This window comes from Drosophila mojavensis, unplaced genomic scaffold, assembly GCF_018153725.1.
Source record: "Drosophila mojavensis isolate 15081-1352.22 unplaced genomic scaffold, ASM1815372v1 contig_36, whole genome shotgun sequence".
Classification (NCBI taxonomy): domain Eukaryota; kingdom Metazoa; phylum Arthropoda; class Insecta; order Diptera; family Drosophilidae; genus Drosophila; species Drosophila mojavensis.
In genome coordinates, this window is record NW_025318858.1 from 20,110,044 (window position 1) to 20,133,221 (window position 23,178).

The 23,178-nt window shown below is 37.2% G+C and overlaps 2 protein-coding genes across 4 annotated transcripts in view; one reads left to right on the forward strand and one right to left on the reverse strand.

Moving 5' to 3' along the window:
- LOC6577397 (protein O-mannosyl-transferase TMTC1) overlaps positions 1 to 23,178 on the forward strand; it is a 58,581-nt gene that overhangs the window by 15,776 nt on the left and 19,627 nt on the right. The window lies entirely within an intron of this gene.
- On the reverse strand, positions 11,766 to 15,858 carry LOC6577396. Its single transcript, XM_002003327.4, has 3 exons — positions 15,700 to 15,858; positions 12,709 to 13,269; positions 11,766 to 12,650 (listed from the first exon to the last, which is right to left on the reverse strand). Exons 2-3 carry the CDS (start codon positions 13,083 to 13,085, stop codon positions 12,029 to 12,031), a joined length of 999 nt encoding a protein of 332 aa, XP_002003363.3. The 5' UTR covers positions 13,086 to 13,269; positions 15,700 to 15,858; the 3' UTR covers positions 11,766 to 12,028.

The following is a 23,178-nucleotide window of genomic DNA, read 5'->3' on the forward strand; positions in this document are numbered from 1 at the left end:
TAGCCAGCACTCGATGCGCTGAGCCAAGAAAACAAAGTCTAAGCGATTTCAACAAATTATTGCAAGTGAAACATTGTAATCTTTAAAAATACATATCGTATTAAAACTAAATAGTTGTTCACATTGTAGAGAAGGTCCAAATTTAAACCAAAGAGGGACCCTCTATATGTAGGTTATATTGCATTTGAATATAGGGTATATCTGGAAATAAGATTTAAAATTAGCTCTGTTTAAGCTTTCATTGGATTGCGTAAAGTTTATAAAATTAACAACAACAAAAAACCATACAAAATAAACCTAATATGTGCCTCCACACACTCGACACATCCCTTTGTTGTTAACCCATTCCAGCTCACATATCAAAAAAAAAAAAAAAAAAAAAAAAAAACCCTTAGCAAATTGTGGTGCCAGTTGAATGCGCCTTGTCGAATAATTCAGCAACAAACTGGCTGAATGGAGACAGAGAGCAAATGCCAGAAACTAAATTCAGTTTACATAATGTAGCTCATAAAATATATTTTACCCTCGACCTCTTGGCCCCCCTTGGCCCGTGGTCGCTCAGCCAGCCCCTGGCATAAAACTAGGCCACACTTCAATGCGCCTTGAAGCACAATTTAAGCATAAACAATAAGGAAAAGCGACGAACTTGAAGGAAATAAAAGTTGAAACTCGAAATATTTACATATGAAACGAAACCGCCCACTCGACACGAACAGCCAAAAATTGTGGCTAAACATTTTGGTTTGCTGCCTGGGAGATTGTATGAATGGATGGGGGGAGGGGGGCAGCGGCAACGGGCTACAGAGACAGCAGACTAAACAGCACTAAATTAATTCTGCACAATTTGCATTAAAATATGCAAATAAAAAAGTGAAAGAAGCAAAGGAAAAAGCCAAGGAAACCCCACACGACGCTAACAAAGAAGACAACGTTTAAGCCAAAACTAAGCCCGCAGATAGACGAAGACAGAGACAGCGACAGCACGAGATAGCGAGAGGGAGAGAGAGAGAGAGGCAGAGCGAGTGGGGGACATATTCCCAGCCGTAAGCGTTAAGCATATGTGTGGCTGAGTGCCTGCCAGACAATGAATGGGGTCCTGGAGCCTTTTAAATTTCAAGTGTGCCCGTTATGGCTTTAATGTGAAGGGAAGAGTAGGAAAAAAGGATCCCCCGCCAGCCATGCAGTAGCTCAGTTCGACTATCGGGGCTGGTTAGCTGGCGTTTCGATTATGAAAGTGCTGCCGCAGCCCATTGCATGTGCAACAACAACAACACCAACAACAACTACTACTAGGTGGGAAAGGAGAACTTCACATCGGAGAATATTATGCCCAGGGGCAGCAGCAGGAATTCAGCTGGCTGCAAATTTGATTGTTCTTGAAGCAGACGCGACTGCGAAGCAAACGTCGCTGCAGCACCAACCACACAGCGGGCCTGGCTGGCGTCGGCGTCCAATGAAGCATGAAACTTTAGCGCACTTGCAACAGTTATCTATATATTTGTGTATACATACATATATATGTAGATCATACTCTCAGATATGGGGTATATGAGCTTTATACTCGATTGAATTGATATGCAAAGGGAATTCTTTGAGTTATGGCGGAAGTAAAGAATTTTGTTAAGTCACCATTCATAAATAAAATTAACAAATACAATTAATAAAATGTAAATGTTGCATGAGTAAAATGTTAAAATGATGCTCTTAAATCTAATTAAAATAACTGACTGAAAAATTATGATAATATCTGAATTCGATTCAGAAATTTTCCGCTATCCTAATCTAGTCATTTCAATTTCTCAAAGAAATTTCCACCTCAAACCAAAATTAATCTACTTTTATACCTCTTCTTCAGCTTTGTCTTTTATAATATCGGCCTATGTCCATATACATTTATTGCCATATATACAATCCACATTTTCTTACTCTAGAGTATCTCATCTTCCATTTGCCACATTGCTTTTTGCTTTCTTATATTTTCCTACCTTTTTTTTGCAATTTCTTCACTTGCGTTTCCTGTTCGGTTTTTTCTAGCGCTCAGTGTGCAAAAATATGTTAGCTGCGACTTTAGTAATCTGCTTCGGCTGGTATAGTGCGTGGGTGTTGAAGTGGGCGAGGCTTATGTAAGTGTGTCTGTGCGTGTGTGTGTGTCTGTGCGTGTGTGTGTGTCTGCGTGCAACTATGTGTACTCTAACACACACAGCCAAGTGGCAATGCAGAAAAATGCGTGTATATTGCACTGTGAAGTGGTTGAGGCAAAAGAATAAGAGATAAACCGAATATCGACTGCACATCACACAATAAATACTCTAACTGATAGGTTTTTGATTTTTAGTATTACAAAAAATAAAAATAGAGATACATATATAAAAATATATATAAAAAAAATTGTTTTATAGAAATATTTGACTCTGAAAACAATATGAAAATAATATTATATAGGTAAATAATGTATACCTCTTTAACGAAAATATTTGATTGTACAAAATTGTACTCGCTATTATTTTTTGTATATTTTATTTACTATTATTATTAATATTATTATATACGATGAACATTTTCTTTATTTATTTATTGATTTTTTTTTTTAATGACAACCTTAATAAGCGTATTCAAAGGCAACCTTAAGCGTCTCATTCTTGCACCGACCTACGCGCTAAATGTGAATTTTCAGTTAGTTTTCAGAACAGAAGATATGAGCGCCTTTCCCAACTAAGCAACTGAACTTTACAATTTATGAAAAAAATGTAGGTAACGAGAAATTGAGCAACAAAGTTTCAATTGAAATGCAAAATCAACTTAGAGATCAGAGACAAGTCTGAAAAGTTAAATTAAAGTTAAAAAGCAGAAATCGCTTTAAGAGTTCGAATTATAAAGATAAGAAAGTTTTAAATAATTTTTGAAAGGAGATGTACTAGATTATGCAAATATTTAAAGAGTGTTTTGTAAAAAATTTAATAAAACATAATTATATTTAAAGTCAATCATAAATGATAACATATTGTAATTCAAAATAATCTTTAGACGTAAATTAATTTTCGTTTTATAATAAAATATAACTAACTAAATTGAAGTTTGCATATATATAAAATGAAAGTGCTTTTCAAACTACTAAGCCCCAAAAACATTAGCCTGAGCATATGTTTTTCACAGAATGCTCCCATAACAATTGTAATGCCATTAAAGCAGCAAGACCTTATGCACTTTATAGGGCCTTTAATAACATTCGTGTCCACTGCTTAGAGTAAATATATTGGCCAGAATGCGAAGGCAATGCACCCATTAGGCCAACCGGTAAATGAGCATTGAAACAATTCATAAAACTACCCAAAATGCCTATTTTATTCGCAAGAGCCACGCGTTAGACTATGTATGTGGAACAACTCCCCTACCCTTTGGGCACTTAGAGGCGCAGTTTTAGACCAGAACCGATGTCGGCTCCAAAAAGTAATGGGCGGCGCTGTTTGATTGGCCAATAGTGAAAACGTGTTTACGCTTTTATTATGTAAACGAAGTCGGCCTGGTCAGCATGGCAGCCATAAAAGCCAGGCAATTCCAACTGCAGCCAACTCCTGCTACAACTGCCTCTACAACTCCTGCCTCAACTCCTGCCTCAACTCCTGCTACCCACCTCCCGACAAAACACACACAAATCTGTGGCGGACACTCACATACGCCGTAATATATGCAAAGTAATTGTGCGCATTAAATGTTTTGTGCTGCTCCGTTTAGCTGTGCGCTGTTTTATAATATCCTATAGGTATAATGCCTGGTAAGAGCACTAAGAGCTATACGAGCATATCATTGAGTACAACACTAAAACCACTCTTTATGCTTGATATGACGCGATAAAAGCGGCGGAATTCCTATTACTTTTTTTTACAATTAATCACAGGCTTTAGAAACAGCAACAAACTATGGAGTAAAAGGTATAATTTGTTAAGAAAAATGTGTTTTATTTAGAAAAAAAATATTAACAAATAATGTTGCTATATAGCTATAAAAAAAAAAATAAATAAATAAAAGAAAAAGAAGGAAATATTAAAAAAAAAATAATAATAATTAAAATATGAAAATACATAATGAACAAATTTTTATCAAATAAAAAAATTAAATATTATAAATAAGAACAAGAAATAAAGTAAATAAGGAAATATAATTCTTAATTTAATAAAAAATTTTAAAAATTCAACTTTCAGCTATACATTTAAAATTTTTAATTTTAATAATAATAATAATAATAATAATAATAATAATAATAATAATAATAATAATATAATAATATTAATAATAACAATAATAATAATATAATAATAATATAATAAATAATAATTTATTAAAATAATATTATAATTTCTCCAGACTGAACTTCTTTCAAGTCAATGCGTCCGTTACAGAGTATTACTTAGTGGATAAACTCTTTGATTTTCTGAGTGTTTCACGGGGCTGCAATTTGCTATGAGCTCTTTAGGCTTGCGGTTTTTTTTCACAATTTTCCAAACAAGAAACAATTAAGAAAAACAGAAAAATGAGCCGCGTATCATAAAAATGAGAATTATGCAAATGCAAATTGTAAGGCAACAAAATGGCAAAACAATATGCGAGAGCTTTATGAAAATGCCTGGGTGTGAGAATTAGAAGAAAATGAAGAGGAAAACGAAGCAGTAGCAGACGGAGCTGGAGAAAAAACAAACTGCTGACGAGTTGGCTTGAGATGCTTTTGCTATTGTTTGCACTTATTTCCCTATTCAGAGTATGCAAATCCCATAAAAACTCATTTTGAGCCAATTGAGCGCATTGTTGTTGCATGTTGCTGTTGTTGCATGTTGTTGTCATTGTTGCTTGGTCGCAACCGAGCTGAAAATCAACATTGAATCTGATGTAGACGTTGTTGCGCTTCGCCCTGCTGCCAAAACACTTGCCATTAATTAACTAAAAATTGTGTTGGTTTGTTGTTGTCCGTTAAAGGGAAAATGAAAATCAAAATGGAAATAGAACATGAAAATGAAAATGAAGACGAGCACAACACGAATGCATTCATTTGTAAAAATTGTTGTTCAAACAAATTGCAGCAGCCTCGACGATGGATGATGCCGCTGCAGCTCCAAAATCCACACAGGCCCTCAGCCATTGCCACTCTCAATTGCCCGAGATGTGTAAGCATATACACTATACATACATACATATATGTATATACACACACTCTCTATGCGAGTGTTGGTTTTTAATTTTATAGCCAAACAACAAAATGCTTACATTTTTATTCAACAGCAAAAATCGATGCTGGATGCTGCCGAATGCTGCTCTTGAACTTCTGCTCTACATAGTGCTAGTGTGCATGGCAGTTGTCCATATGGCTTAATCCGAGTTTTGCCCTGCGGCTTGGCAATTCAAGAAAAACATAACCGCATTTGAAATGTGGTCTAAACGAAAGGCCATTAAACCGTTGAACTATTGCAGTTTTAATCCCCAGCAGGAAGCGGAAGGAAGGCCAAGGCAACATTTTTCCCATATCGTAAATTGAATGAAACATTCGATGAACCTCGATTCTGCCAATCGACAGCTATAGTCTATTTTCAAATTTCATGTGCTAACTACATCGAATATTCATAGTAAACACAAATTGTTGTTCTCTTATAAAGCAGGTTTAGACAGTTTTTCAAATTTGAAAATTCTTTAATAGCTAGATCATTTGATATTAATTTGTTTATTTATTATTATTATTAAGAGTACAGGACACATTGTCGTTGTCTACTTAAATATAATTATATTTTTATAATATGGAAATTAATTCTTTAGAGTTTAGCATACATATGGGTAAAAAATTTATATACAAACCCCATGAAAATAACTTAACTTGACTTAAAACTAGAACTTAAATTAAACTTATTTCTACTATGTATTTAAGATAATATTATTAATGTGTGGGTAAATGGAACCTGAACATCTATTTATGAAGTTAGAATGCAGCTTCTCTATTCTACTAGATGCTAATTCTACCTTTGCTTTCAAATATAACTCCGTAGTGGAGTAATATACCACGGTAGGTTATGAATCATTTTTAGTATATTATTTTGTAGAATTTGAATTTTATTTATATGTACATTTGCAATATCAGCTCATACCGGAGCCCCATAAAATATTGTGAACTGAAATATGGACCAGAAAAGGTAGATTTTATTTTCTAAGCTTAGGCGAGAATTTCTATTTATAAATAGCTATAAGGTACGGATTAGTGTATACGATTTCTTAATGACATGTTGGACGTGGTCAGCAAAGTTTTATTTGATATCTAAGGGTTTTAATTGACTGAAGAACTGACAATTACTTTTCTGAATGAGAATGAAAGTATTGTTATGCATCAGAGTATTACCAACAGTTGAGTTGAATTACATACATCCATTCATCTGTTTGTCTGTGTGTGTGAGTTTCAAAAATTCCAGCCCCAGCCCTAATAGGAATAGCTGCCAAGTTTTAAACAATTGCAAGTTTCTGGCAGCAACGAAATGTTTGTAAGCCCAAAATATTAGATAAACATTTCCCAATTATAAAATATTCGTAGGGCATCTTTTATCTCCTTGCCTATAGTCCATTACATCAATCTAATAACTTGTAACTGTTTTCAATCTGCTGTACGTTCTGCACCGATCGTTTGTTTGTTTGAGCACAATTTCTAAAGAAAACTTATGTTTAACTGTCTGACTTAATGGTACTGTGATTATTTAATACCCCTTAAACTTGCTGTTGCTGCTGCTGAAAGGAAACCTCTTGGTATACATGTATATCCTGGCTAAGTCCAAAAATTAAACTCTGACTAGCTGCTCAAGTGCTGCAATCATGCTCCACTTTTTGGCACTGCAGCCAAGTCGAGCCATGGATTTACACCAGGTAAGCCAGTCGCTACCTGACACAACAACAAAAACAACAACTACAGCAGCAGCAGCAACAGCCAACTATTTTCGAAGAAATAGCTGTACAAATTTTCACAATTAATATGCACTTCCTGTGCAGACGACTTGCAACCATTTTCTGTGTGCAGCCAAGCAACAATATAGTTGCAACAAACAATACAGTTTATGTGTATGTGTATGTGTATGTGTGTGTGTGTGTGTGTTTGTGGGTGGCCAGGAGAACCCTTTAGCTCACGCTGCAACCTAAGCTGGCATTCTTGAAGCTGGCCCAGTTCGACCCACTCGATTCACATGTGAGTTCATTGCTGCCATTAATGAATACGTGTGCAGCAATAAAGCCATTTTTTATGTGCAGGAGTCACGTGAGAAACTATTTAGTACAGTTAAGTCACATGACTGGGGCGGGGGCGTGGCCAGCGCAGACGACGAAGACGAAGACGACGGTGCCAGGCACAGTCAAAAGAAAGTCAACTTTGTTTTTGCATACATAAATATACACGTATCTGAGCGTATATGTATGAGTGTGTGTGTGTGTGTGTGTGTGAGAAATCAGAGCTAAAAAGTGAAAATATTTTTAGCTCAAATACAGATAAAAATAAAAAAAAAATTTGAGGCATTTTGTAAGAGCCGGCTGAATTAATTCCTCAGCCGTTTATCAACGAGGCAAATTGAAATCGTGTTGGTAGCTTACAAATATATAATACATAGATATACATATATACATATATTTATACATATGTGCATGCTTGGCATCCCTAACCCACTTTTTTGCTTAAAATTGATGTGCGCTTTCGTAACAACTTCACTTGCCATGTTTGGAGGGCGTATGCCGTTTGCCTTTGGTCGAGTGTTAAATAAAATGCATGAACGGGCAAAGTTGTTTGGGGCTAGCAACGACTTTTGACAGGCGGCTGCAAAAATTTTCCACTAGCTTTTCTTTCTTCTTTTTCTGTTGCAGGCAAACATATCCGCTAATTGATTTGCAAGTGGAACGCCAGCAAAACTTTATACTCTGTGCGAGGCTAATTACATAATAAATATTTAATTAAAAGAGTTGCAATTGGTTTTTGATTCAGTGGGAAAAGTTGGCAATAAGTTAAGTACTTCATCAACTCGTGAAGCAAGTAATTTATGTATGTATATTCTATGTGTATATATACATACGAGGTAGATAGCCAAATGGAAACGAATATCGAATCAATCGTAAATATATTTCACCATATATTTCACCATATACCCACCACAGTTAAAGCTCTGCCAACTCACCACATAATCTGCGAATTCCATAAATTTGCCAGAGTATCTCGTAGTCTCCCACCAAAATTGTTCTTTATGCTTAAGAGTTGCCAACTTAAAGTTAAAAAATGAATTTTAATGGATTTCCCCTTGACATTTATCGATATTCATATGCGTAAGCCTCAATTGCAATCGAAGTATATTTATATTTTCCAAATGGTATACATACCAATTACCCATGATTTTTTGTATTTGCCCGGTAGAACGAATGGTCGTATGTAATTTCAATTATTCGTATATTTGCCTCAATAAAATCAGGAAGAGTGAATGCAAGGGCAAAGCGAAATGTGCGCTCTGTGTGTCAATCCTCTTGTAATTGCGTAATAAGGCTGGAATGCTTTAAAGCCGCTTGCTGTTAACGGACAACATGAAAGGGCAAAAGGCAATAAATGGTGTGGGTAAAAAAAAAGAAGAAAAATTTAAATAAAATAACATGTTATTGCACTTTTGCTTAAATGAATGCGCTGCATTGCTCTGCTCACTATCTCTCTGTCTCCCTCTCTCTCTCTGTGTAGAGCCACCCAGCTCAGATGACAATTGCCTGGCGCTGATAAAGTCGGCGCTTTTGTGGTCGTACTTCTCACACGGACATCGTGTCCTTCGTCCTTTCGCTGCACAGATTCACGAGAAATGCAATTTAAGACCACAAAAATAATTAAAAAACTTTGCGCGTCCATTATGCGGCATCCAATATGCATTTATACATATGTATGCATACATGTGTGTATGTGTATATTTGTATGTATATGCGTATGCATGCATGCAGGCATTCGGCTGATAAAGACTCAAAGGCAAGTCTGCTCGTTCGACTTAACGTGCTTGTTGGCCGCCGCGGTTAATGAAATTGTCTTGTCTGGACGGTGGGTATCCGCTGACGTATCAGCTGACGGTCTGGCAGCACCGCTCCGACACCGTCTTTGTTGTGCTACCTGACAGACTGTGATGGGAGCTTTCGTTCACTTCTTTCGCCTTCTTTGTGTCTGCAGAGCGCAACAGCCAAAAAGTTAACGCAACATCGCGCGCGACTTAGCAGAGTCAAAAACGTCAAGTTCGTTCACTAGCTCTGTCCTGCTCTCGCGCACATTTGCACTTTGTCGCCTTCCTCTGCCTCGTTTGCTCGTTGTCATTGCACTTCGCTTCATCCGTTGCGCTTTAAGTGCGACTTTCGACTTCTTTAATGGACATTTGCGGTAGCCAGTGAGGACCATAATAGGAACATAATGTAACGAGGGAGGTACATTGGCAGCGGGAGAGGGAGCGGGAGCGGGAGCGAGCTACTAAGTTTTTTCGTCTTAGGCTGCTGGACTGCGAGCGCTGCTCGTAAAAAACATTTGCGCAATGTCAACAAATTTGCGCGCTTATTAGATTTTCGTGGTTGCACACAATTTCGCCAACTAAGACCGCCGCAGAAAGATAAAGTGCAGCAGCGGCCCAGTAAAAATATGAATAAAATAGCGAAAACTTTCTGAAACGGAAGTGCATGCTGCGTTTTGGCTTCGGTTGACCAGCAGCAGCACTCTACCGCCCTGTCGCCCACCCATCCCCTTCAATTCCCAGCAGACAGCTGCACGTCCATGCCCACAATTCTAACGGCATACTTGCCGTCTCGGTCACGGTCGCCGCTTCTGCTAATGAGTTTTGTTGTCAGTTCTGGCTGGCCCATGCACAAATTGGGCAGCGGCTGTTGCGACCTTTCCCCTGCCCACACTCTTCCACACTTCTTGTGCCTCTCTCTCTCTCTCTCTCTCGCTCTCGTTCTCTGTGCTGCCTTTTACAGGAATTGCATGAGAAATTTTGAACACAATTTATGTGTGTGTGTGTGTGTGTGCGTCTGTGTGGTAAGTTAATATTTGCTGCATAAATTCCAGAGCTTTGGAATTTGCTGCGTTCGTTTCGTCCCTTTTGCGCTATTGTCGTGGTCTTCGCTTTTTGTTGTGTAGAAATTATGAAAATGCAGACACACACACACAAATGTGTGCCCCTTTCCAATACCAAGAAAGCAGCTGCAGAAATCCTCAGCCAACCAACAACAGCAACAACAACAAAAGGAACAAAAAGAATAATAAGGCATGGTCACTCCAGCGCACCCACACTCCAAAGTAATATTAATTATATTTTGCATTTGGAGCTTTACATTCCTGTGCTTGCAATTTAAATGAGCAGATTTCATAGTTAATTTGCTTTGAGCGCAAATATTTCCATTAAAAAAAAAACGTAAAGAATTCATTAAAAACAAAAATTTTCCTTAGCTTCTCCAAGTTATTATGAAGTAAATATAAAGCTACTATTAAAGAAAATGCAAGCTTATACCTTGTTAGATATTTTTAATGGGGATCATACTTCTGAGCACATAACTACGATGACCCGATCGATATGTTACTATAGATACAAAAAAGCCTTGACCCTTGATAATTTTGGGATATTTTTATTCCCTGTAAGGACTGTAAGGAAATTCATTTCTTATGTAAATCTTCAAATGAAATAAAAACAAATATTTTGAATTCAGGGTAACTCTTAGTCATGCTCTTCCAATTCAATAATTCTTACTTTCCATACGCACAGTCAAACGGCTCTAATGAGTAATCCCAACAGCCCACAAGCTACTCTTACAGAGCGAAAAACACGCGAAAAGCCGTCAACGGCACAAAAATGTTTTCACAGAAACAAAAGCAGCAAAAGTCCCGTTGAATGCGACCAACAATTGCAAACAAAAATGTTGAAAATTATCCGCTTATATGGCAACCGCTGCAGCAATATCGCCATTAGAGTGAGCGATGTGTGTGTGTGTGTTTGCAAGGAGAGAGAAAGAGAGGGATATGCGCAAATATGACGCTGAATTTTTTTTTGCACGCAGACAAAAAACTATTCAAATGCAATAGGTTTGAAATGGACAGCAGCTGAAACGAACGACAGTTTCAAATTTCATTTCACACATTTACGTTGCGATTCGGCCTTCCGATTGCTTTTCGCTAACCTCTATCCCAACTTGCTCCCGTCACATTCATTTTTATGTCTGGCAAATACAAACACGGACTTCGATCAGCTGCAGCTCGCATTTACATTGTAAATTTGTAAATTTGTGAGTGATTTTTAGTGTTTGTGAACCGCAACCCCTTTAAATGGATTGGCATTTTTATAAATACATAGGTATGTGTGTGTATGCAAATGAAGCTAATGACTTGTGAAAAACAACTGACATTGCAGATAAAAGTAAAAAAACTCTGATGTGCTTTAGTGGGTAGTCCGAAACCAGGGAATGCCTTAGACTATTTGTTCAGTTCACATAACTTTCGATACTCATGGACGATATGCTGCTATATATACATGTGTATGTATATGGGTATGGCACCGACCTTTTTATATCAAATTATACGAATATCTCTCATATGGGTAGTCACTCTATCAGTGCCTTGTCTTAACATTTGTATTAGTCTAAAATATATGTACATACATATATGCTTTTCCATTTTTAATAGATGGACGCCCAAAACAAGTATATATATGCACAATGTTCATCCATACAAACATATTTTTTATTTAGTTTGAATTTAAGCTTTTAATATTTTTCTTTGTTTTCTCTTGGAATTAGCCATGTACATATTTAAATAATTTCTGTGTGCGTGTGTGTGTTGGCGCAACGCCCACTTGTCATTTAAATAACTAAGCCAAAAAAGTTTCCTCTACTCCGGGCGGTGCATTTCGACATTTATGAGCATATACTAGATATAGAAAGTTTTAGGTTCATGTATCAAAAATAAACGTTGGCCAACAACAAGAGAAACAATAAGAAATAGGAAAAGAGCTAACATCAACATTGTTGCTCATTTGGAATAGTTGACAAAGCTTTGGTATAGCAGCTGGAACTCATTTTCCCAGAGCAATTTGAAATTAATGTCGCCGATGCTCAGCTCTGTATCCACCGATCTGTCAGCATCTCTATGCCGGAAGAGAATGGGCATTATAAAGGTGATTGCCTGCTGGGTGTGGCGCGGCATCGACGAGAGCATCACAAAGATAAAGCCGTTGTTAAAGATGGCCAGCTTAGTGGTCGAGTTGCGAATCTTGAATATTAGATATGGATGTGTTTGGGGCTTGTATTCGCAGTCCTCACTGTACTCCACGCTTAGCAATGCCAAATCGATACAGAATGGCATACAGAACGTCGCATTGACCACATTGAAGCGGGGATTCTGAAACACGAGCGAATAGCCTAGATGCTCTATGGTGCCAATGAGACGACGTATGCCCAGAGCGGCGCTTTTGTACGAATAGGCCTTGGAGCAGATGTTGCCATTATCGTAAAGCCGTAAGCTGCACGTCGGATTCGAGAGCCGTATGAACAGGGCCGAGTGCTTTTCCGGCTCATAGCGTGTTTCCGACAGAAAGTAGTCCAGATCAGAGAGCTTAAAGTGGCAATTTGTGCGCACAAAGCAAGTGGAGGGACTGTAAGGGATATATTGTATAGATGTCTTAAAATATATATTTATCACAGCGGACTTACCGATATAGCATATTCAGATAACGCTCTATAGTGGTCAACTTTGATATCTCCGCATAGATGCTGATGATATCGAAATCCGAGACGGCCGGTTTCATATCGACTTTATTACACTCCACCTCATCACTAATACTACGGTTAGTGATCTCATTTACCTCTGATTCCTTCATTTCATTCTCATTCTTATTCCCATTCTTATTCTCATTCTCAATCTCAATCTCATTCTTATTCTCATTCTTATTCTCATTCTCACTCTCATTTGATTCATCAGCTTTGTTTTCTTCTTGTGAACCATCTCCATCTTCTTTTTTATTATCTTTGTGTTTCATGTTAGATATTTTGACTGGCAATCTATACTTGGTTATAAAGCGTCCACGCATATTAGGGTGACAATTTTATCAATTCGCAGCTAAACGTTCTAGAAGAATTCGCTTTGCTCCTGACTTCAGTGTGACCAGCTTTGTCGAGTTAGTGCTTGCCATACTGAAACTTGGTATAATTATAAGATATCGAAAAGCTATGCTAACGATATATATCGCTAAGCCCGTGGATACATTTTATATTCTGCAATAAAATAATTTACAAATTTATGAATAAAATATGAATATAATTTACATAATTTGCTTTATTTATTTTTGAGCAGACCCATTTTAACTGTATTATTAAAAGCATATTATATATATAGTCATCGACATCTTTAGCCACATCGATATATTTTTTTGCTTCAAATCTCTCACCTCTAAAGTTATCGTTTTGATCGATCAAATTGTCTTCCAATAAGCCCAGCCTACAACCAAATGTAAACAAGTTTCCATCCGTTTTTAAGATATCTTGACTGAGCCTACAATTTCTTCATACACACTCTTACGTACATAGATACATATGTAGGTCCTCTCATCTTTTGCTTGCAGTTCGTTCTCATTTGTCATGCAATCTAAATTAAACTTTTATTTGTATGGCAATGGAAGTGAAACTTAGATATTCTATAATATCGGCAAACAAATCGCCCAGTCAGCAAAAAACCCATATCCCATGCCGGTAAAGTAAACAATCAAAATATCATTTAAATTCAAATCGCAGAAATTGCATAATTGAAACGCCATTGAAATCCATTAATAACTTTATTATACAACCAACGAAATGCAAACAGAGTGAGAGAGAGAGAGAGAACGAATGATAGATAGAGAGAGGTAGCACTCATATTTCGAGTGGGTGGTGCAGATGGCTGACGTTAGCTCATCAAACCCGAAAAACCACTTTGCTCAACTCTTTTGAAAGTGCATACATCATCAACGCTAAGCCAAAACAAAAAATAAAAGAAGATATAGAAGAGAGCTGGGCGGTCGGAGTGGGCGTTTTGTAGGTGGTTGGTGGGTGGTTGAGTGTGTGGCTGCTTGGCAGCAGGCGTGCTGGAAAACTTTTGTGCAATGTTGATTTTTCCGCAAGACTCGCTTTTTTGCCAAGCGCTGGACGTCGAGACAGTCGCAAGGAGAGTGGCGCAAGCACTTTCCCGGAAGGGGGAGGCAAGAAAAGGGATGTAAAAGCTGAGTAAAAAGTCTTTCAATAATAAAAATATTGAGGTAGCACAGCAACAAGCGAGAAATATTGAGTGAAACTTCACAGTTAGTTCGATGCAATCGCATAAATTATGCTAGGCAAATATTTGAGGCTTTAAAAAAATTGATCGAATTGACTTAAAGCTGCGGCTGTTGGGCAGCCCGCAGCCCTCACCCCTTTCAACGCTAATGTTGCTGTTGACATACAAAACAAAGCTCACACAAAGCGCTTTAATGGCTTTTGTGTGTTAAATGAATGAGTGAATGCGAGAACGTTTCCTGTTTTCATTTACAGCAGCCGCCAAAAAGGAACCCTACTCCTCTCTCTCTCAGTCTATATATCCCGATCTCCCTCTCCCTCTCTCTCTTTGAATGTCCAACAATCCATTAGCTTATATAATTTAAAGGGCCAAGTTCACATTCGTAGGTGGAAACAGTTACATGCGCTAATCGATAAAAGGTGACTGCTGCCAGACCACCCACACACATACACACACACACACATGTAAGGATGCTACAAATGTTGCACAAGTACAACTTCATTCTCATTATTGGGGTTTTCTTACAGCTGGCAAAGCAAAGCTTACTCTCTCTCTCTCTCTCTCTCTCTCTCTCTCTCTCTCTCTCTCTCTGTGTGTAAGTGTGTGTGAGCTTGTAAGAGTGACAATTAAATGTGCATGTGTGTGTGTGTGTATGTGTGTGCGTACGTCTGCAACAGTCTGATATGCCTTAAGAGTATTGCATTTCATGAGCCTTTGTTTTTCTCCTTTGTGACAATTTATTATGACTTATTGACTTTGAGCAAATGCATATTTTTTTTATATATATCATATTTACTTTGGCCCATCTCTTTAAGAAACGATGTATACTATTTATTTTTAATCAATTCATTTTTATTTTAGTTGCACTTTCTAATTCAAACTCAAATCTATCATAGTCAAATGTTAAATCAAAAAGATCAAATCTTTAAATCCTAAAATACTTTTATATGTATAAGGATAAAATTGACTATATCTGATATATTATATATACACATATATATTTTGATGAATTCGAATTTTCCATCATTTCTGATATTACGCTTAAAAACAAAAATTAAAAAAAAAAAAAAATCTTGAGCCTGAGAGCTTAGTCTGTGTTCACTGAGAGTAAAACGAGTAAGAGGACATCCATGGCTCTATAAAGTCGTCCAGATCAAGAATCTGCCAAGCCTTCTATTATTATTATTATTATTCGATTATATATTATTCATAACATGTTCTGAGTCCCCATCGTCAATGAGCTCGATGCATTAATTTATGCCTACTAACCTATTTGGTATATTTTATTCTGACTGGAAATAAAAAACTACAAATATATTGTATTAAATTTCAATAAAATAGTTAATAATATGTTCCTTGCAATAAATATGTATAAATTGATTTTTGTACTCACTCACCAAGCTTATTTCCTCAAACACAAGTGATTTCAGCAAAAATGCCTGATATGTTTGTTATTTTATTTGATTTATTTCAGTTTTTGTTTTTTTCCCTCTTGTTTATTTATTTAAGAAACTGCAAGCTTATTTGCCGTTGCCCCAGCCTTACGAGCACAAGCTAAGCACTTCAAATGAGAGCCACTCAGAAACGCATTACCTACAGTCAGTTGTGTAGATCTGGGTCTGTGGAGAGTTGCAGGAGATTAGGTCAAGTCGAAATAATAATGCGCTATATTTATAAAGTTAAATTTGGATAGCAGTTAATGAATGGCATTAATGTTTTCCATAGGGCTTAACGCAATTAGTTGATTACCCAAAACAATTGATAACTTGCTATCTAGACATTTTTGGCTATAGATAGAACGAGCTGTCAGTTTAGATATACATTTATTTTCAACTTGAAGAACTGCCGCGAATCATGTTTACAATTGTCTAAGCTGAGCAGCCCCAATCTAAATACATATATATTAACAGTGCCTTTTGAGCACAACATCAGGAATTGTTAGCAGGAAAAAAGTATATTAATATGAGCAATAGAATAGCAATCTTCCATTACAATTGTTTATTATTTTTAGATTTCTGTTGATGCTTGCATTAAATTTATAATCAAATCGATGAACAATGTTAAACCGTCAACTAATTAGACGTTCCAGGGCCGTGCCCATGTCAATGCACGCCCCGAAGCTCATTAGGGCGGTGTACGAAGCGAAGTCCCTATGTGTGTATATGTAGGTGTATATATGGGTATTACCATGCGGAAAATCAATAGCTCTATTATTGTGGAAGCGAGTGACGCGCTTCGACGCGCTGATTGACAGCCTAATTGAGGTTTCTGACTGGCTGGGGCCGACGAACCCACCGGCCACCGACCAACCTAGCTTTGATTGTGCTAATAAGAATATTGTAGTTATAAGCGGTGAAGAAGAAGAGTGCGTCGCCATCCCTGACAGCCCTTAAGACATTCAATATTTGCGGCTGTCTCACACTTGAGTCCGTTTCCGCTTGAATTTTTTATTGATTGAACTGTTTAATGTCAATTGCTGTGCAAATACTAATCAAATGCTTGGTTTACGCAATTAAGAAGCAAACACAATTCAAAACGCCCCTCCACACCCACATGCACACACACACACTTAGTGCTGGCACGCCCATACAGCGACATGTAACGCTCTTAATTAGCATTTACATTGCGTGCAACACAGTGCAGCAAAGGACATCAAATTAACGTTCAACACGAATGTGTCATCCACCCCTCGTTCCCCGTCATACCCCGTGCCCTGTTCGACAAAAAAATTTGGCGGAACATCGGTCAAAAACCCCAGCAATGCCCAAGTCTCGAACCTATAACGAATGCAGTTTGTAGCCGGCCCATTAAAAAGTCTCGACTGTGCGCGTCTCGTCTCGCCGCCTCTTCGACACCCCGCTCCGTAAGGCCCTTCGCAATTATTCCCAACTTTATTCAGAGTTAAAATACATTTCTCTTTTTTCCCCCATTTTTTTTTTTTTTTTTTTTTGCATTTTGTTATTGAACTTTCAAAGGGTTTTGGCTCTGAACTCAGCTCGGACATGACATAACAAAAGCTTCGCGAGAAAAGTTCACGAATATTTGATTTGAAACCATTTTTATTTTATTTTTTTTTCAGTTATTTATTTGTTTGTTTGCTGCATGGTTCAATGTGCCGAGAATGGCTTGTTAAAAGTTCTAGGCATTCGGCTATAATAATTGAAATCAATTAACAAAAGGTAAAAAGGGTATGTAAAATGTTGAAATTCAGCGTATAAATCGATTTTAGGCAGCAATAATCAGAAGGTATTTTTTTAAATTCTTTGTTTCACCTTTAATAATTATTTGCAGAATTCCCAAATGAAATTTGAGAATTTTGTATAGATCAATATTCAATAAATATTATTAACTTAATTGAAATTTTTGCTTAACATACATCGATAAAGTCTATAAAGTGGTCTTATATTAGTTATGCCTTTCAAAGAATATACAATTAATATGAAAGCTAATTTAAGTACTTTACTTAAATTACACAGAATATTAATTGCATAGTTTAGCCATTAGAGAGAGTACCTTGAAATGTTGTTTGTGTAAAGCACAATGATAAATGATGTTATTTTCGCATTAGTCAAGCATAACATAAACGCATATATATGTAATATATTTCATTTGAGTAGCTGTAATATTGTTTGCAGCAATCTATTTCGGTTTCAACTGCAAAATATAGTTTGCTTTCGAATTAAACGCCATAAAGTACGATATTAATATTTCATTCATATCTAAAAAAAATTTCCACAGTTGCCACAGATCGTGTCCACAATTAGCCATACTTAGACAGGCAGTTCATAATAATTTCTGGTGGCCTTATGATAGCAGCTGACAAAATGCCAGACGCTGGCGCCAAGAGAAACGTCTGTTCTAATAATCTGCTAAGTACGTAAGAAGAAAAAAAAGAGCGTCTGAATGGCTTTCGAGTGTTTTAAAATGATTCCCATTGCACTTATATGCTACTTACTTTGGACAATATCTCACACACACACACCCAGACAGCCGCAAACACCCTGGGCAGGACATGATATCCGTTTGTGCTCATTCAAATCGCATGTAAAAAGTATATAGCATAGTTTTTGGCACAGCCCGAGGAGTCAGCACTTGGACGAGCTCCAACAACAACAGCAGCAGTAATAGGAGCAGCAGCAGCAGCAGCAGCAGCAGGGGCAGCACAAAAAATAGCAATATAAAACGTGAAATGCTTTTTGGGAGCTGCGAGGCACAGGAAGCGGCGGAAGCACATAGCGCTGAAATAAAGTGTTGCATACTGTTTGGCGCAACAATAATAAAATATCGCATATTCTGCGGCTGCACAGTATTATAGCAACGCTTTTTATGACCAAGCCCCCGAGCTCAATTCTGTTGTTTTACCAGCCGCAAGCAAATCTGCTGCATCTTCTGCTGCAAAAAAAAAAAACAAATATAAAGACAACAAAAGATTGCGTAAAATGCAGCTAATCTTGACTTGAGCTGCAAAGTATGCCAATTTGAGAAGCTTAAAAGCAGTTGAATGAGATATATGGATAAAATATTTCTTAAAACAATTAAGTCAGCTTTACTATATAAATTGAAAATTGTATTTTAGAGGCACCTAACTCTCGATAGCTGATGCAAAATCTTGAAGTTAAATATTTGTTTTAAACAAAAACAAAAATCCCGTTGCATAGATTTTATCGATTTTTGATTAATATTGCTTTCATACTTCATTTAGAAACAAACAGTGTATACTTATTTATATACTCCTAGACAAATATCAATTCTAAAAATTCAATGTCAAATGTTTTCATTTGTATACTTATTTACTGAAGTACACATATGTATATTTTACTCTGCCCAAAAAAAATATATATACTTACATACAATATATAATCGATTTATAACTTTTCATTTAAATTTAAATTTTATATTTCTTAATTCAGAGAACCCACAACAGATTCTTCCATGATCGATAATAACATATATCGATCATTACCATAAAAATCGATTACTTTCCACTTTCAAGTTCAACGCCAATGTGTCCTCATTAGGAATTTATATTCAGACTCTAGAGGGTATCGTTTCCTCAACCCTTACCTCTTTTCCGCTTAGTTGTTTATGCCGTTGACTGCCCTCTGCTTCCAATTTCAAAGCAACAAAAACTTTAATGGCAACAAATGCTCTCCCAGCCAGCTCCATTTTATATTTGATATTTTATTACATTACATTTCCCTGGCTTATTACATTTTGGCTTTTAAGCTGTTGACACAACTTGATTTCCGCAATCGTTCCAGCTACCCTCACACGGCACCCCACGCCGCCTCAACGCTTTCTCCTCGTCCTCCTCTAGTCTGGATGCTCGCATTACGGCAACCGTGACTGGTCAGCAGTGCAGTTTGCTGTGTTGCTGGTTGAGGAGGCCCAGGTTCAGCTTAGTTCAGTCGAGTTTGGAGTCTATTCGCTGTTTTGGTGTCCCCAACAAGGGCCACCCACGTCGTTTTGTTTTAGCTTTACGTTCGCCTCGCTCTTTGTGCTGCTCCGCTCTTCCGCTGTTCCGTTCCTCTGTTCGTTTCGCTTCTGTTTGGCGTGTTTTTGTGTGTGTTTTCACTTTTGGGAGTTGAAGCTGCCTGCTGCCTGCTGACTGCTGCTGCTGCTTTTTGTGCTGACCCAGAAAACAGAATTGTGTCTAATGGGTTTTTGTTATGTTTTTTGACATTTTGGGAATAATGTTTCCGCTTCCGGTTTAAGGTGTGCTGTGCGAGCGCACTGCCAGCCGGCTGTATGCGACAATTTCCGCTGGGCGCCACGAAATAAGGTCAACATGCTCTTTAGCTGATTTCATAAAACAAAAGTCACACGCCAGTCACCCAATGCCATAGAGAAGTCAAAAGCCGCTCAGCCCATTTTCAAGCATCTCATAATATATATTTTTTTACGGTATAAATTGTAATGGCTCGAGTGCTGCGCTATCAACATCAAAGATGGGCACATTCAGATATTTTCAGCTAATTTCAGTACGCCGTAAACATGACAACGTAATTATTTTTTCTGTCATCCGCCTTCGTTTCCCTAAGGATAAGAGAAAGCCCCCGCTCCACTTCTGGGTGGCAGTGATTAATGGCGCCGAGACCGAAGCGACATTTGCATACGAAATTGAAAGTAAATATTTGCAGTGATACAAAAAAAAAATGAAATAAAAATAAATATATTTGCAAAGCCAAACACGAAGAGCTGCGCTAATTGCACTTTGACTTTTGAACCGTATGCAAACCTCCACGAGTATCGACAGTCTATATGCAGTACACACGCACACACACACACATGATGATCAACTACCTACTCACACACACATACACACAGTCTGCTCATGTCATCGTCTATCTGTGTCAATATCCTTTTATGTCTGGCTCTGACAAAATTAGCCAAGTAATTCACAGCGTGCTGTCAAGTCTCAAGGTCTCAGGCTACTTAGTCAAGCTGCCTCTGCGACGTCCTTTGCTGTACATTATATATATATATATATATTGTATATCTGCTTTATTTATATTGCGTCTCGTGCAATTTAATTGCTCGAATTCTGTAAGACTTCCAGCCAAGCAGCAGCAGGTAATTTGCGCCGCCATCTGTCGCACTCCCTGGTAATAAATAAAAATCGATAAGAAATGCTCAGCTTGAGCTTAAAGTGCGACTTTAATGTCGGCAGTTCCGTCGAGTCGAATCCCTTTGAAATGCGCATATTTCAGCCCGCTGAAGGGCTAAACACAATTTATACGATTTGCATAAATGGAGTCCAATTCGATTATTTATGGAAGGGGTTTCTACCATTTTAAGTACTTTCTGACTTATGTTTGCAATTGAAATTCGGAGAAATTTATATATGTATGAGCTGTTAAAACTTAGTGGATTAATTTTGTATACCAAAGTATTTCGCAAATGAAACTTGAATTCTTTAAAGAAATTTGTTACATTTATAATTGATGCTGCACTGTGGAAATTTAGCTAAAATAAACTGAATCAACATATTTTAAATTTGTATTGAAAAAATATTAATATAAAAAAAAAATAATTATTAAAAAACAGTTTCTGTTATTGATATTTTATATGTACTTAAAGTAATTTCAAGTTTTTCTATCTACGTTTAGATAAATTTTCGCACAAATTAAAAATTGATTAGATTTGATATTTCTGTGTTTAAGTTTTGTTAAATGGCTTTAAAAAAAAATATATTTAAAATATATTTAAATATAATAAGGTTATAAAGAAATTTCGGTTCGAATATTTGATATTTTACATTTCTTGTATTGTAATAGATGACTCAGCAAAAGTAATACTACTTTCAATAAATATATATTTATAGATAAATTAAACTTACTTAATGGTTGAATATAATTTTAAAGTTTTATAGAAACTAATTACTAATTATAATGGCTTTTAACTAATCTCAGACATATGTGACTTTAATATTTATTTCTATTGCAAAAGAACACATAGAAGTACTTGCTACTTTAATATACTCAATATAATGCCAAGTCTGTTAACATTCAAGCCGCACGCACAGCAGAAACTATTAACTGATATTGCAAATCAGCCTGCACCCGAAATAACTTATATTTATGTCTCCCCAGATACATGCATTCACACACACGCATACACATATTTGTATGCACATAGGCTATATTTATACTTAGTATATGGTAGCGCAATATTATCATTATTAGAACTCATTAGCAGCATCATTTCAGCCAGAGATATTCGAGGAAGGGCAGTGAAAGCGAAACGATATACAATCTATTTGAATAGGCGGTGCTTGAGTGTTGGCATGGAATGAATGTGTGTGAGTCGAAGGGTGTGTAAGTGTGTGTGTGTGTGTGTATGTGTGTGTGTAGCGCCTGAAGTGCTAACATAATATGGCAACAGCACAGAGCGAAAGACAGAGAGAGAACGAGCTATGGCATGAGAATTGAATGTGAGCTAATTTGCCCTGAGATCCGTTATTATGTTTGTTGAATAGTGGAAGCAAATCACAGGGAGTATTACGTAAATATATGATTATTATTTAAGATTATAGCATATTAAAGGGAATTCTGACTGAACAAAATAATTAATAAAAAGATGAATTCTTTGAGTATTCAGATGTGCTAGAGAGTATTACCCCCAGAATCACCCAGAAAGACAAACAAAATGAAAGTAAAATTCGCATTCGGACAGTGCGCATTGTCATTTGCAAACGGTGCGACTTAATTTCTGCTGGCACACAGGGCGTATGATGGTGATTGGTGGGACGACATTCGTGTCGTTTGGGGCACATGAGAGAATGTACAAGAGAAAATGCCTGCCGGAAATCGTCTGCATTGTGCGAGATAACAATTTTCATGCAATGACCGAGGCGAACGCTGCCCTCTGACCAGCTAACTTCAACACACACGGAGAGAGAGAGAGAGTGCCTACCTCACTCATTACTTGTAATGGCGCTTGATGGTGATGATGACAGCTACAGCAACAGCAGCAGCAACAACAACAACAATAGCAACAATGGTGTACAGCAACTGATGCGGAACCGGGCAGCGGATTGCATTTCAAGTAGCATTTCTCGATGCTGCACACACAATTGTATACAAAATCCAAAAGCCCGGGACAGACGATGCCAAATGTACTCGTAACGTTTAATTTCCGTCCCAAAGAGAGACAGAGAAAGGGCTGCAGAGTGAGAGAGAGAGGGAGAGGCCGCTACATACAACATGTCTGCGGCTAATATTAAACGAAGAATGCCATGAGGTACGAGAGAGAACATCGCATTATGTGCAATGAGTATGACGATGACGATGACGATGACGAGGACAACAGTTCAGTAGTTCACCAACTCAGCAGTTCCTGTAAGCTCTGTCCGAGTGTGGTTGTCGGGGTCCCAG